The sequence below is a fragment of the Eulemur rufifrons genome, chromosome 29, assembly GCF_041146395.1.
Source record: "Eulemur rufifrons isolate Redbay chromosome 29, OSU_ERuf_1, whole genome shotgun sequence".
Taxonomy (NCBI): domain Eukaryota; kingdom Metazoa; phylum Chordata; class Mammalia; order Primates; family Lemuridae; genus Eulemur; species Eulemur rufifrons.
Genome location: NC_091011.1, coordinates 86,654,199 through 86,669,445, shown reverse-complemented (window position 1 = coordinate 86,669,445; position 15,247 = coordinate 86,654,199). Strand labels below are relative to the sequence as shown.

The following is a 15,247-nucleotide window of genomic DNA, read 5'->3' as shown; positions in this document are numbered from 1 at the left end:
AGGCCACCCACATTTTGGAGGATAATCTACTTTACTCAAAGTCTACTGATTTAAATGTTAATTTCGTTTAAAAAAATAGCTCTGTAACCAGCAACATCCAGACAAGTGACCAAATATCTGAGTACTGTGGCCTAGCCAAGCTAACCCATCAAATTAACCATGAAAACATCAATGCCATTTAATAGGGAAAGGAGGGTCTTTCAGTACCAGAGCAATTAGATATCAGTTTAAGAAATTGACTTTGATTTCTCCTTTACATGATACAGAAACATTTTTGAGATGGATCATATACTTAAATGTGAAAGGTAAAATTATAAAGCTTCTAGCAGAAATAGGAGAATGACTTCATTACCCAGGAGTAAGCAAAGAGCACTAACCCTAAATGACAAATCAGATTTAATAGACATATATGACTTCTACTCATCACAAGTCACTTTTAAGTAAGTGAAAAGGCAAGCCACACACTGGTAGAAAATACTCATGCTATATGTCACAATACATATATTCATTTGACAAAGGACTCATACGTAGAATATATGAAGGACTATAAATCAGTAATAAAGATAAACACTCCAATTAAAAATGGACAAAGACATGAAAAGTTACTTAACAAAGAAATGAATCCAAATGGTCAATAAATGTATGAAAAGTTGTGCAACATCATTAATCATCAAGTAAATGCAAATTAAAACCACCTAGTATACACCCACTAGAATAAAGACAATTAAAAAGACCTGTCAATAGCAGGTGTTCGTGAGGATGCGAAGCAAATGAAACTCTCATATTGATGAGAGCATAAAATACCACCACTTTGCATAGTTTGAAAAATTTGCTGGAAAGTTTCTAATAAAGCTGAACATGCACAGTAATTTTACACCTCAGTATATATATAATTCAAGAGAAATGTGTGCAGATTTCCACAAAACAGCTTGTACAGGAATGTTTATAGAAGCTTAATTCCTTGTGGCTCTAAATAGGAAGCAAACCAATATTCCATCAATAAGTGAAAGAATAAACAAATAGTGGTGTATACATACAATACGACATTGCTCAGCAAAAAGAGAGAGAGAACAAAGTACAGATACAGCTGATCCTTATTCACAGATTCTGTATTTGAGAATTTGCCTATTTGCTAAAATTTATCTGTAACCCTAAAATCAATACTGACAGTATTTTCATGGTCATTTTTGGACATGTACAGAGTGGTGAAAAACTTAAATCACATGGTATACACCACCACACCCCAAATTTGAGTTGCCCCAGTGAGGTTGAACAAAGCCAAGTTGTGCCTTCTTGTTCCTGCTCTCACACTGCAAACCAAGTGTGTGTTTACTTAGTGCTGTGTCTTCCACATTTTTATGCTTCTTTGTTTGCCAATTTCACTGTTTAAAATGGCCCCCAACCATAGGGGTAAAGTGCTGTCTAGTTTTCCTAAGTGCAAGGAGGCTGTAATGTGCCTTTCAGAGGAAATACGTGTGTTAGGTCAGCTTCATTCAGGTATGAGTTAATGTTAGTGCTGTTGGCCGTGAGTTCAACGCTAATGAATCACCAATATGTATTAAATGAGGTGTCTTTAAACAGATACACATACAAAACAAGGTTATGTGTTTTTATTTTGTTTGTTTATGTGTATCGATCAGTTGATACATGTTTTACATATAATTATGTGTTTATTTCTTTTTATGTATTGATTGTTGATGAAATTCACATGACCAGAGGCTTGCAGGAATTTAACCCCTATTTTCCCTAGGAGCATTGGCTCAGTATTTACTAATTCAGTGTTTGTGGTGACTTTACAGAGCACAGCTACCGCAAATAATGAGAATCGACTGTGCACGCAACATCCTGGACACATCTCACAGACGCTGTGAGCCAGACACAAGAGTGTGTACCGTAGGATTCCATTCAGACCATGCTCCAGGACATGCAAATGGAGTCGGAAGAGCAACGACCTCTGGGTGAGTACTGACTGGAAAACAGCATGAAGGCACTCTTTGGGTTGACGGAAATGTTCTCTATCTTGACCTGGGGTTGGAAATTAAGACTGAAAGCGAGACTTGGTTTTATTTTACAGCTTCCCAGTTCTTCCAATCTATGCCTTTGGGTTTGCTAGCTGCATTGTCTTTTTACAGCCACATGGTGGCAGTGTTGTAGAAAGGAACAAAACGCTGAATTGGCAGTTCCAGTCCTTTCTAGTTCAGGTGTTTAGTTTTCAGTGGCTTGCTCCATCCTCCTTTAAGGAATCTCTGGCCTCCACCACCTCTCGTACAACACAGTGTGAATAATGTCCTAAGGTGAGGGCGTGGCAGAGGATATCCTTGAGGCCTCTCTGTCCCTGCGGCCTCCCCAGACATTTCGGTTCCCTACTCCTTTCTGTCCCCCGCCGGCCCACCCAGCCTGGCTCCTTGAGCTCAGGTGCGCTTAGGATGTCGAATTCGACACCGGAGCCTAATCTTCCGTTACCGGGAGAAGGTCACATGTAGGGAAATTCAGAAGAGAAAGCATATGATCCCATGTCATATAATTGATGTTTCTACAATAAAACCTGCGAGTGAAGTAAATGTTTATTACTAGGGGAATAAAAAGTGCTTCATCCTTTTTCAGTCAGCTGTTAACAAGAATGCTTTAGATTCATAGTGGAGGACTTGGGGATTTTTAAGAGCTATTGTTAAGTGAGGAGAGCAAACTTCAGGGAAGTGCAGGTAATAAAACAACCACCAAACTTCCCTGTATGTGTGTGTATCTGTATATGGTTATACGAGCATAAAGAAAAGTGTGGAAAGGTACATAGCAGGCTGTTACCACCATGTGCTTGGGATGGGATGGCGGGAAGGGGATAAACAGTGAAAAAAGACCTTCACTAAAAAAAGATTCAAGCTAACAACAACATGTATAATATTTTAATCTCATTTGTTTAATTATATGTCATGTGTAGATGTATATCTGTGTGTACATGTATGTATACATACATGCACATATATATATAAGTTATAGGTTTTCTGCCTTTTTTTTTTTAAAGAGGTAGGGTCTCACTCTGCCACCCAGGCTGCAGTTGAGTGGTACGATCATAGCTCACTGCAGCCTCAAACTTCAGGGCTCAGGCAATCCTCCTGTCTCAGCCTCCTGAATAGCTGGGACTACAGACCCATGCCACCACACCAGCTAATTAAAAAAAATTTTTTTTTGTAGAGACAGAGTCTCCTCATGTTGCCTAGGTTGGTCTTGAACTCCTTGGCCTCAAGTGATCCTCCTGCCTTGGCCTCCCAAAGTGCTGGGATTACAGGTGTGAGCCATCATACCAGGCTTCTGTCTTTTACATTATGTCTAGACCTTGGCCACACCAAAATTCTAAAAATATTTTATCTCTAGTTTCTCTGTATAGCTTTTCCCCCATATAAGTTGTAAGGTAGGGGTTTAATATAATGCAATTTATTTTCAAATGATTAGTCAATGGACTATGATTTTTAAAGAAGCTGTAGTGTATTTGTAGGCCCCATCTCAGTGGCAAGTTAGTGTGAATATAAAATCAGAATGTGATTATGAAGCCCAGTGGTGGCATGGGGAGGGTGCAGTCCAAGATCTCCTGAGGTCAGCAAAGGTGGAGAAGGACCAAAGACATGTGGCTGCTCTGTGCATGCCTGTGGCTCTTTCTGTTGTCCTGGTGACTTCTGCTATCTCTGCCAAGATGGGAAGAGGTCTCAAAGGGTAGCCTGCTCCCTACGTCTTCATAGTCCCACTCCTCCAGAAATGATGAGCCAGACCCAGACAGACATGTTTCCTTGGCTGCCGGCAGAGTGACTCCATCCAGCACCCCCCTCAGGGACTATATTCTATCAATAAGCAATCTCTATCTGAAGCTCGGGCACCTGTGTCTTCCAGCCCTTTCCAGCTCACTGTCTACCCAGGGTGGACTTCTCAGAGGTTGGCAACAATCTCTTCTCCCCTCCTTTTTCCCCTCTATCTCAGTGATCAGCGTTCTCATTACCAATGTTTTCAGACTCCTGAGGCCTAGCCTAATATCCTGGATTTCCTAGGGAGAGACTAGATTCTCCCAGACGTCTTCTCTCCTCTCTGCTTTATTTCAAGAAAGAATAATGCTATCAAGTGAAGGACACCATTTCTGATTATGCAATCATAATTGAAAGAAATTCCTCTAAGCTGAAAAATTTCTGTTATATTGAAGACTGGTAGAATAGAAAGAAACAAAAGAAAGAAGGTCAAGGGATAATAAATGTTTGCTTTCTCTCCATGCTGTAATAGAATAACAGAACATGTTAAAACAGAAAAAATTCTCAAAAGATGGTAGAAAGTGAAGAGCTTTGAGGAGCAAAATAGACACTCACATCTTCAGAATTCATTGAAACAATATTCAGAGATGAGACAGGCAGGATTCCATGGTTTGTTATACTAACAGGAAAAAACTGCTCAGGAGCAATAAGAAGTTCTCAGAAATGAAAAATCTGATTGTGTCATCACAAATGGTTTCAATAAAGATGACAAGAGGGCTGTCCTTGGAGAACTCAGTGTGTTTGTATGGCAAGTGGTGAGATGAGCTCTTGAGTGGACATGTACAAAGGGAAGAGAGGAGGAAGAGGAACACAAGAGGGTGGTATATACCTTTGAGAGTCATGGCAGGGATGCTAAATCCTAAGTGTAATGAGGCCTGTGTTTTCTTTTGTTTTTTTAAGCCTGTGATAGTTTTATCAAAGAATATGTTTTGGGGCAGTAACATGATCAAGGAGGGATGTGCTTGTACTGGGAACTCATGTGGTAAGGTTGATGGTGGCATGGTAGGTGTTATGGGCTGAAAATGTACCCCAAAAAGGTTGAAGTCCTAATCCCCAGTTTCTCAGAATGCAACCTTACTTGGAAGTAGAGTCATTGCCATTGGAATTAGGTAAGATAAAGTTATACTGCAGAGGAGAGAGAGACACACAGGACAGAGAATGCCATGTGAAGGGACAGACACACGAGAGAAGGTGCCATGTGGCAATGGAGGCAGAGATGACAGTGATGCAGTGGCAAGACAAGGAGCTCCAGGGACCGACAGCCACCACCAGATGCTAGGAGGAGGCAAAGAAGGATTCTGCCCAGAGTCAGAGGGAGCATGGACCTGCCGACACCTGGCTTTGAACTTCTAGCCTTGAGAACTGTAAGACAACACATTTCTGTGGTTTTAAGCCACTCAGTTTGTGGTACTTTGTTGTGGCAGCCCTGGGAAACCAATAGTGTAGGTAGCCCTTACATGATGCCCTCTCTTGCCTGCCTCTCCCCTTCACATAATCCTCACCATTCCGAGAGAGAGACCTTGATGAGCCAACTGCTGTCCATCTCACGCACATTCTCTGGCCCACAATTTCTCTTTGGAAGACCAAGTCTTCAAGGCTTGTGTCATGTATGGGTGTTAGGATGTGGCACCAGGGATGCTTTTACTTATTATTTTGCACAGCCTCTTCATGTTGTGGGCTTAGGCAGGCTTTTCCTCTCAGCAACAAAGGCAACAGGATTGCCAATGCTTTCTCCAATTCAAGGGCTAGCTGCACTGAATCTCCCAGAAAGATTCCAGTTGAGGAAGAACCACCAAGATGATCACATCTTTCTGACCATACCAACTTCAATTTCCTTGGCTGCTGTGATGCTCATTTGGATAAGTCTTGAGGTCAAAGTTCAGCTCCAACTCCAGGATATCCTGAGAAATGCCAGACTGGAATGCATCTGTCTTTCTGCCATTAGCTTCCAAGTCTTCATACCTAAACTGAATATGACCTTTTTTCTCCCCTAAGCACCATTCTAGGAAAAAGATGAGTGACAGAACCCCATTTTTTTCTTTAAGAGAGTTTTAAACCTGGAAAAATGTAGACACAATGGTGTCTGGGATTGACCAGATACTTAAAACAAATCCTTGTGGATAAACTGAAAAAAATCTTAGGACATGAAAAAGAAATATTTGATAGATTGATATTTAATTTATTTGAATAGTCAAATAAAAAGCATGCTGATGAATGGGGCCAAGTCAACTTGGAAGGTGGATTCTATTTTAATGATGTTAGGATCTGTGACGTCCCCAATTCTGAATACATTTATCTTAATAATTGAGATGAAGGGATAGAAAGCATGTTTATAAAAAAAGCAAGTTTATAAACAGGTTGCCACATGGAAAGATAGCAAATCATATCAGGAAAAAAATCAGAAAAACATCTTGGCTTATGCATCTGATTTTGGTGTGGGGAAATCTGACTTCCAATCATGCAGGTGCCATTAACCTATTGATAGCAGACAGGGGAACAAATGCTGCCACTTCTTAAGGGATGCCAGAGAAGCTGGAAAAAGAGTCAACTACATTGCTAAGTCCTAAGAAGGAGTGGGAAAGGGAAGGACTTTAGTATGCAAGATGAAAAACAGGAAGATGAGCTGGTGAGAAGTTGTGTGTACATTTAACAGAAGTGGACACGAAACAAGGGAGGCTGGAGAAACCCTGAAGGATCATGACATTATTATTAGAGTACACACAAACTTACCCAAGCCATTTAGTGTGCCAATGATTGTAATATCTGTTTTACAAAGGAAAAACTTAATGGCTTAAAATGATGTACATTGGCTACTTCACAGTATCTGCAGGTCAGGAATCTGAGCATGGCTCAGCTGGGTCCTCTGGCTCCAAGTTTCTCATAAGGCTGCAGTCAAGGTGTTGGCTGGGGCTGTAGCCATCTCAAGGCTTGCCTGGGGAAGGATCCACTTCTATGTTCACTTACATGGTTATTAGCAGAATTCAGTTGCTCATGGGCTGTAGGACTGAGGACCTCAGTTCCCTGCTAGCTGTTGGCCAGATACCTTCCTCAGTTCTCTGCTCCATTGACCTTTCCACAGGGAAGCTCACAACAGGGCAGTTGGCTTCCCTTGGAGCAGGCAAGCCTGAGAGAAGGAGAGAACAAGCAAGTCAGGAGCCAGAATCTTTTTGATATCCCCTTGCTTTTGCCACATTCTGTTTGTTAGAAGCAGTCGGCAGGTCTAGCCCACACTCAAGAGGAGGGAATTACACCAGGGTGTGGGCACCAGGAGGTGGGATCCTTGGAAGCTATCACAGAAGCTGCCCACCACAGGGGCATGACCAGGATTAGACTTTGTCAACAGCAGAAAAGCTTGGCAAATAAATGTTTGCATTCCTCTATCAAGGAGGATGTACAGATGCTCTCGACTTAAGATTTTTCAACTTTATACAATACCATGAAAGAGATATGCATTCCAGAAGAAACTGTACTTTAAATTTTGAATTTTGATCCTTTCCTGGTCTAGTGATGTGTGGTGTGGTGCTTTCTCGTGATGCTGGACAGAAGCAGCGAGCCGTAGCTCCCAGTCAGCGATGTGATCGTAGGGGTAAACAACCAGCACTCTGCAGTATATGGTGCTGCCAGATGATTTTGTCCAACTGTAGATGAACATGAGTGTTCTGAGCATGTTTTGGGTAGGCTAGACTAAAGTATGATATTTGATAGATTAGGTGTGTTAAATGCATTTTTGACCTACAATATTTTCAATTTGTAGTGGGTTTATCTGGACGTAACTCTATCATAAGTTGAGGAGCATCTGTCATATTACTAACCTCACTTGCTCATGTTGAATGCTGTGTTAAAAAAAATTAAGAAAGGTCTTTAAAAATTGAAAGGGTGATGTATGGAAATAATGGAGTGAAGGAGGCAGCAGGTTGGAAAAGGGAAACCAAGAACCTAAGAGAAACATGAGAAAACTATTATATGAGAGGACTCTAAAAAGTTCATGGGAAAAATGGAATTAAAAGATAAAAATAAAAAATATGAATTTTATTTCTCAACATAAGCTCCATCAAGTTCAAGACACTTTTGTAAGTGATGATACCACCCATTTAGTCCATCAAGAAAGAACTCAGGATTCTGGGAATTTAACCATGTTAATGCAGTCTTTTTCACATTATTAACTGAAGAAAATGGGTCCTTTAAAGATTTTTTAAGATTAGGAAACAAAAGAAGTCAGAAAGAGACAAATCAGAACTGCATGGTGGATACCTAATGATTTCCCATTGAAACTCTCACAAAATTGCCCTTATTTGATGAGAGGAATGAGCAGGAGCATTGTTGTGGTGGAGAAGAACTCTCTGGTGAAGATTTCCTGCGTGTTTTTCTACTAAAGCTTTGGCTAGCGTCCTCAAAACACTCTCATAATAAGCAAATGTTATTGTTCTTTGGCCCTCCAGAAAGCCAACAAGCAAAATGCCTTGAACATCCCAAAAGACTGTTGCCATGACCTTTGTTCTTTTAATCTGCTTTCGCTTTGAATGGACCACTCCCAGCTCTTGGCAGCCATTGCTTTGGTTGTGCTTTGTATTCAGGATCATACTGGTAAAGCCATGTTTGATCTCCTATTACAATTCTTTGAAGAAATGCTTCAGGGTCTTGATCCCACTTGTTTAAAATTTTCATTGAAAACTCGGCACTTGTCTGCAGCTTATATGGGTGCAATGGTTTTGGCACCCATTGAGTGGAAAGTTTGCTTTTAATTTTTCAGTCAGAATTGTGTAAATTGAACAATTGAGATGTCTGTGATGTTGATTATTGTTTGTACTGATAATCATCAGTCCTCTTCAATTAGAGCATGGACAAGATTAATTTTTTCCTGGAATATAGATGTGGATAATTCTGTCACTGCGGGCTTCATCTTCAACATCATGTTACACTTTCTTAAAGCAAGTTGCCCATTTATAAACTACTGATTTCTTTGGGGCACTGTCCCCATAAACTTTTCCTAAAACATCAATGATTTCAGCACTCTTCCCTCCAAGCTTCACCATAAATTTGGTGTTTGTTCTTGCTTTAATTTTAGCAGAATTCATGTTGTTCTAATAGGGGCTCTTTTCAAACAGATGTCTTATCCTTCTTGGTGCCTCACACTAGATCTTGTTCAGACATGTTACAGCAAGTCAGTACCAGTTTATTTGGTGCAACAAAACTTGAACTCCATGAAGTTTTTTCATAGTACACATTTTCCATGAACTCTTTGAAGATCATTCATATAAGGAAGGTGTGTGCATAAACTAGAGTTTCTATTTAAGCATTAAGATGATCTCAAAAGACCCCGGGAGGTAGGATCAGGCAAATGGAATAGTTTATATGATAAAATTCTGCTTAGAGACAACATAGAGTTCTAACACATCTGTCCCCACCCACCAAAAAATACTTGTCAAGGGGACAAAGCAATACCTAACACCCGAATATGCCATTGTAAGAAACCTCTACAGCCAATTGGGAAAGAGTCCTTTATATTTAAAATGGGCAAACTATGTTTTCCAAGACTGTTAACTAAAAGGAGGAATCAAAAAGGAGGGAAAAAAAGCAAATGTTGTGGATATTACTTTAGAATAGACCATCTCCTCCCTAATCTGGGCAGGCCTGGTGCTCTGGCTCCTGCCCATCTCTCAGGCTTCTCCCCACCACTCACTGCCTGGTGCCCCGTGCTGCAGCCACACTGACCTCCCTGGCAGTCACTGAAACACCAGCTCCTTCCTAAATCTCATTTACTTTAGGTAGGTCCTCAAGTGTTGCCTACCCAGAAAGAATTTCTTTGACCATTGTTTAAAATAGCATTGACCTGCCCCATCCTCTTCTCCTGATTATATTTTTCTTTACAGCAATTACCACTTTCTGAAATTATATTATGCATTTATTTCTTTATCTGTTTATTGCCTGACTTTTCCATGGAGATAAACAGCTCTATGAATTCAAGGACTTGGCTCACTTCTTTAGGACCTAGAAAAGCATGTCATTGGCTTTTATCAATAATGTCTGTTCAGTGAACAAAAGAAACAAAATAGAGTAAGTGAAGCCCATAAAAAGCATCTCAGGAGAAGGGCCTAACAGAAAATGGTGAAAAATGTGAAGAAGAAACAATGACAGGTTGCTAGAACTGTGCTAATACAAATTTATAAGCAAGGGGAATATTTATATTTGCATATAATATGTAATCCCTTAAAAAAAATACCGAGAGACTCAAATGAATTGAACTACTTGCAAATATTTTGGACAGTATTTAAGTCTGCTCCATTTCTCTTTTTTAAATTTTTTATTATTTTTTATTTTTTTGCTTTACTATATCTTCTAAACAACAGTCTCTCCCATTTCTCCAGCGAAATTCTGCAGCGCAGCAACTCTTGCTCTAAATCTCAGTGCGCTGGTTAATTTCTGGGGATTCTCAGGGAAGAGACTAAACTCGCCCTCCCTCTTTAATAAAATGTATTCTTGTCTCTATTTGATTGGCTTTCCCTAGCAGACACCCCTTTATCATTGGCCAAGCCTCCAGTCCATCACTCCCTTATTCAAGGCTTCTATTGGTCCGTTGCAGCAGAGAGCCGGCAGCTGGCCGCTCTCAGGCAGGAGGAGTTCCCCGGTGACGACAAAGGCACTCCCCGCCCACATTCCAAGGCCTGGGCGGAGACTTCCCTCGGCCCTGCCTTTGTAGGCGGGACATAGCAGAAAGAAAGTCTTCTGATTGGGTTTGGCGGGTGAGGCTGGTGTCCGGTTGGCCACTGCCCTGGAGGAGGTGGGGTCGCTGCTGGGTCCTGGGGCCGAGCTGAGGAGCCCTGGGGACTCTCAAAGTTTGTGTCTGGAGCAGTAGTGGAAAGCGGGCTTATTGCGAAGGGAGTTTCCTGGGACGAGAGCTGATCGCTCGCCTTCATTTTGGGTGCACATCCCGCTTTAATCCCTGCAGCCTTCGGTCCGAGCCCTGGACGGCCTGTGTCCCCCGGTGATTCTCAGATCTCCGAGGACACTGGACGGGAGCCCGTAGCCCTTCTCTCTCCGGCAAAGGAGCAAACGTTTTCCTTCCTAAGTGCACAAGCTACACACGCACGCACACGCACGCGGAGGAAGAGGAATCTCGCCGGTCCGAGGCGGCTCTGCGGGTCCCCTCCTGCCCTCCGCATCCTCGCCCCGCGCGGCTCCGACCACCATGGAGGTGCTGGAGAGCGGGGAGCAGGGCGTCCTGCAGTGGGACCGCAAGCTGAGCGAGCTGTCAGAGCCCGGGGACACCGAGGCCCTCATGTACCACACGGTGAGGACTCGGTGGGGCGGGGGCAGGGTGGCTTTTAAAGCGGGGAAGTGTCATCGGAGGAACAGCTGGAGACCTGGGGACTGGGAAGGCGGTATTCGGGAAGGGCCATGGCCAGAATCCAGATGTCTGGGGCGAGGTGGAGTTTTTCTATCTGAGCAGATGAAGGTGGGCAGCTGGCCCTTTTAAACTTTTCATTAGAGTACTGTCACTTTGTATTCCTTTAGCAATTTATACTCCCAGCCCCCTCAGGCTTTTTCTTATCTGTAGTATCATTTCCTATTGCTAACAGTACAGTAATGCAGGAGATGTGTTTGAGAATAATATGCCTCTACCTAGTTTGCTGTTAATTTTTGTAAGTTTTTAAAACTGGACAAGATTAAGTTGTGTTTTCTTTCCATCTGTTTCATATTCTCTCTCTCCCTCTCTCTCTCTTCCCCTTTCTTATTTATATGTTAAAAAGTACGTGTGTGTGTGTGTGTGTGTGTGTGTGTTGAAAAGGCTCCTTCACATTATGCAGAAAGCTGCTTTATTTGGCTTCTTAAACTGTACAGCCAAGAAATATGCTTCCTCCCTCTTTAGAGGAAAGAGCAGCAGAGGAGTATGGAAAATCTGAGGCAGTTGCATATTTCGGAAAGGCTTTGGGGAAGGTGGGACAGCTCACCAGTTAGTTCCTCGTTCAGCCTCACACCATGCTTCAAGACCTCTTTGAGCATTAAGCTGTCACAGGGCATGCATATTTCTTTTAAAGTTTTAAATTTCAACTTTTTGGTATTAAGTTTGCAAAATAAAATTTTGTTTCGTAACTGCCAGCACTGATAATTTGACTTTGTGCAAGATCTCTTTGTTTCTTTCTTACACATGTAGACATTTGTAATGAGGGGAGGGGCACTAATGAGAAAATGAGAGACTTGGCTCTTTCCTCTTCACGGTTCTTTTAATGGGGTCAGTACTGGGATATTTGAAACTTTAGCAAAATGGCCTGCAGGCTCCTCCTCTTTGGCCTTTGACTCTGGCTGACGTTATTTTGGGACGAGGGATGAGGGCTTCCCTGCTGATTCCCACTGAAGCATTTGTGGTGGCTGAGAATGGCTTGTTTAAAAAATGCAGAGTGCAGGGCCGAGAGGGAGTGGTAGTTCATGCTGGGGCAAAAGCCAGATGTTCAGCGTGATCTTCTGGGCTTTGCTTACTGAGCCTGTGCCGAGGAGACCATGTGGGCTGCATTTGGATTGGGGGCCCAGATGTGCTTCCCGTCCTCAGTAAAGAACGTGGAGCATACTGGCCCTTAACTATCTTCTGATTGTTGGGTGCTGCAGATGTTTCTACTGACATGGGCTACATTTTAACCCTCTGCAGAGGGGCCCCTCTTCTCTTTTGTTCTTAAACATCTTTTATTGTGAAAATGTGGCATCCAGCAGCTGTAATGGCACAGTGGGTGATGAATTATGCACAGGCATCTGCTTTGCCCTTCCTGGGCCCTGCAGCTTGTATTTGTGAGATCCCAGGTCAGGGTTTTTGATATGCTACCTGTGTGACTGTGCCATTGACTCCAGGAAGAACAGCATGAACTGGCTCTAACTAACATCTTTACACAAATTTCAAGGGTAAGACATGACATTCATTTTGATATTAACAGCTCAGTTTTTCTGTCATCATAATAAAACAGTAATGCCTGATTATTTTTCTTCTAATCCTGTTTTTAAAAAATGATTATGTCTTCCACTTAGGTACACGTCTCTCTTCAGAACAGCTCACTCATATAAAATGCTACTACTCATTGCTGCAAGTCAGTGCAACAAACTGTGCATATGAATTACTGTTGAAAGAGGTATTGGGTTTAGAAGCACAGACAACTGGATTATATTCCTTCCAAACTCAGGGAGGTTTGGTAGAGATTTGAACGTAGATAACGTTCTCATCTGTTTCTTGAACTCTGTTGAATATCCAGTGGCAGAAGTGAATATTATTGCCTTTTGTCCATAATGGGGGATAGCCTGACCTCCAGCTGACTCTCCATGTGGAAGAAGGATGGCCTGATCATACATTCCTTCAAAAATATATTTGTTCTTTCAATTAGTATTTATTGAATATCTTCTGTGGGTCAAACACTATTCTAAACGACAAAAATTCATGACCTCTAGAAGCTTACATTCTTTTGTGTGTGTGTGTGTGTGTGTGTGTGTGTATTTTGTGTGTGTGTGTGTGTATTTTGTGTGTGTAGGGGAAAATAATAAATGATAAACATAATAAGGAAGTAAGTGGTATTGTATATTAGACGATACAAATGCTATGGAAAAAGTAAAAGTAGAACAGGGTGAGTGGAATAGAGAATACAGGATGGAGAAAGGGCAAAGTAAGGGATTGAGTTGAGCGGCTGAGTAAGCCTCTTGTAGAAAATAGACCTGAACAAAGATTTGAAGGAGGTGAGAATGTTAGCTCAGCAGGGTGAAAGCCAAGGCAAAGGCCCCAAGGTGGGGGTGTGTTTGGCTTCAGCCTTTGGTAATATCATTTTCTGTTTTGGATTCCTCCATTTGGGTGAGTTTTTTTTTTTTTTTTTTGATAACGGAAGGTTACTTCTGAGAGACATCAGTACCTGTTTTTGGAATGACCCAGTAAAACTTTCCAAGTTGAGGAGAGCCTGCAGGGAGGGTGAGGTGTAGATGTAAGTTGGGATAGTGGTAGAAGGTGATGACAGCTGCCATCTATGGAGAGTTTACCATCCGACAGGGAGGGCCTGCCACCTGTGCTGTGCCACAGGGCCCCACACTTGGTTTGATGTTCTGCTGTCACCATCTTTTTTTTTTACGTTATTTTTTTAAAATTGCCAAATGATAATTGTACATATTCATAGGGTACATAGTGATGTTTCGGTACATATAATGTATTGTGATCACATCAGGGTAATTAGCATATTCATCATCTCCAACATTTATCGTTCCTTTGTGTTGGGCATGTTCAATATCCTCTTTCTAGCTATTTGAAACTCTATATTATTGTTAACTATAGTCATTCTACAGTGCTATAGAACACTAGAACTTATTCCTCCTATCTAACTGTAACTTTGTATCTTTTAACAAATCTCTCCCTATCCCTCCCTTCCCTCTACCCTCTTGAAATTCTTATTAATTTTTGAACAGGGGGCCCCCATTTTCATTTTGCATTGAGTCCCACAAATATGTAGCTTGTCCTGCTGGAAGACATCATGTTGACTGCTTTACAAAAATTATACCATTTGAGTCTCTTAATGACCCAACAAAAAGAACCATTTTTATTATTCTCATTTTACATATAAGAAAACTGAGGCTTAATATGTTTAAGCAACTTGGCTTAGGTTCCACAGCTAATTAGTGACAGAACCAGGGTTCAAATCCAGGTCTGCCTGCCTCCGAGGCCCGAGTTCTAGCCCATCATGCCGTGTGGATGAGGCATTCTGACTTAAAGAGAAGGAACTGAGGGAGAGGTTGAGAGAGAATAATTGGGGGACAGAAACTGCTGAGCCCAAAAGCAGCTAATGTTTAACTGAGCCTGCCAGTGGCAGCCACCAAGCCTGCCTAGCGTGATCACTCTTGTTGCTCTAAATAGGGATTTAGTTACCACATGCATGATTGCTAATGCCCTGTTTTATCAAACCTGTCACATACCTGATTTTAAAAATTTAGAATGTTCAAGTTGCCTGAGGCTGGGATTATAACATATCTCAGGCACCTTCTGTTAGCCATCCAGAGCAATGTTTTTCTCATTTGGTTAGCTCTGAAGACTTCTTGGTCCAGAAGGACAAAGGCTTAGGAGAAGACAGGCTCAAAGTCTACAAAATAATGAAGCACATGGATAGGGTGAATATGGACTTGCTCATTAGATCCTGAATTACCAAAGCTCTGGGCTTCCTCTTGAAGCTTAAAAAATAGTTTCCCTATACATGAATGAAATAACATTTTAATTCAGTGAGTAAGTGCTTTTATGAAAGCTGTTGCTTCAGGATGGGATACAGGCTAAATGTGGGCTCAGAAAAGATGGCGAAATCTAAAAATGAGGAGAATGTCTCTTAGGGTTTGATACCATTGGTACCTTGCTTCTTTCCACAAACCTGCCTGGATGTTGGGCAATTCTAACATTCATGTTGTGTTCCTCTAAGATTATGGGCAAATTACATTTCTGGGAATTCTCTGTCGGCTTT

General features: G+C 41.7%; 1 protein-coding gene across 1 annotated transcript in view; it reads left to right on the top strand.

Annotated features, from left to right (window-relative positions):
- Positions 1–10,628: 10,628 nt before the first annotated feature.
- The window catches only part of CREB3L2 (cAMP responsive element binding protein 3 like 2), a 114,342-nt gene continuing 109,723 nt past the window's right edge, over positions 10,629–15,247 (top strand). The window contains exon 1 of the mRNA XM_069461286.1: positions 10,629–11,076. Within this exon, the coding sequence (XP_069317387.1) occupies positions 10,975–11,076 (102 nt within the window). The 5' untranslated portion in view covers positions 10,629–10,974. The remainder of the gene's footprint in view (positions 11,077–15,247) is intronic.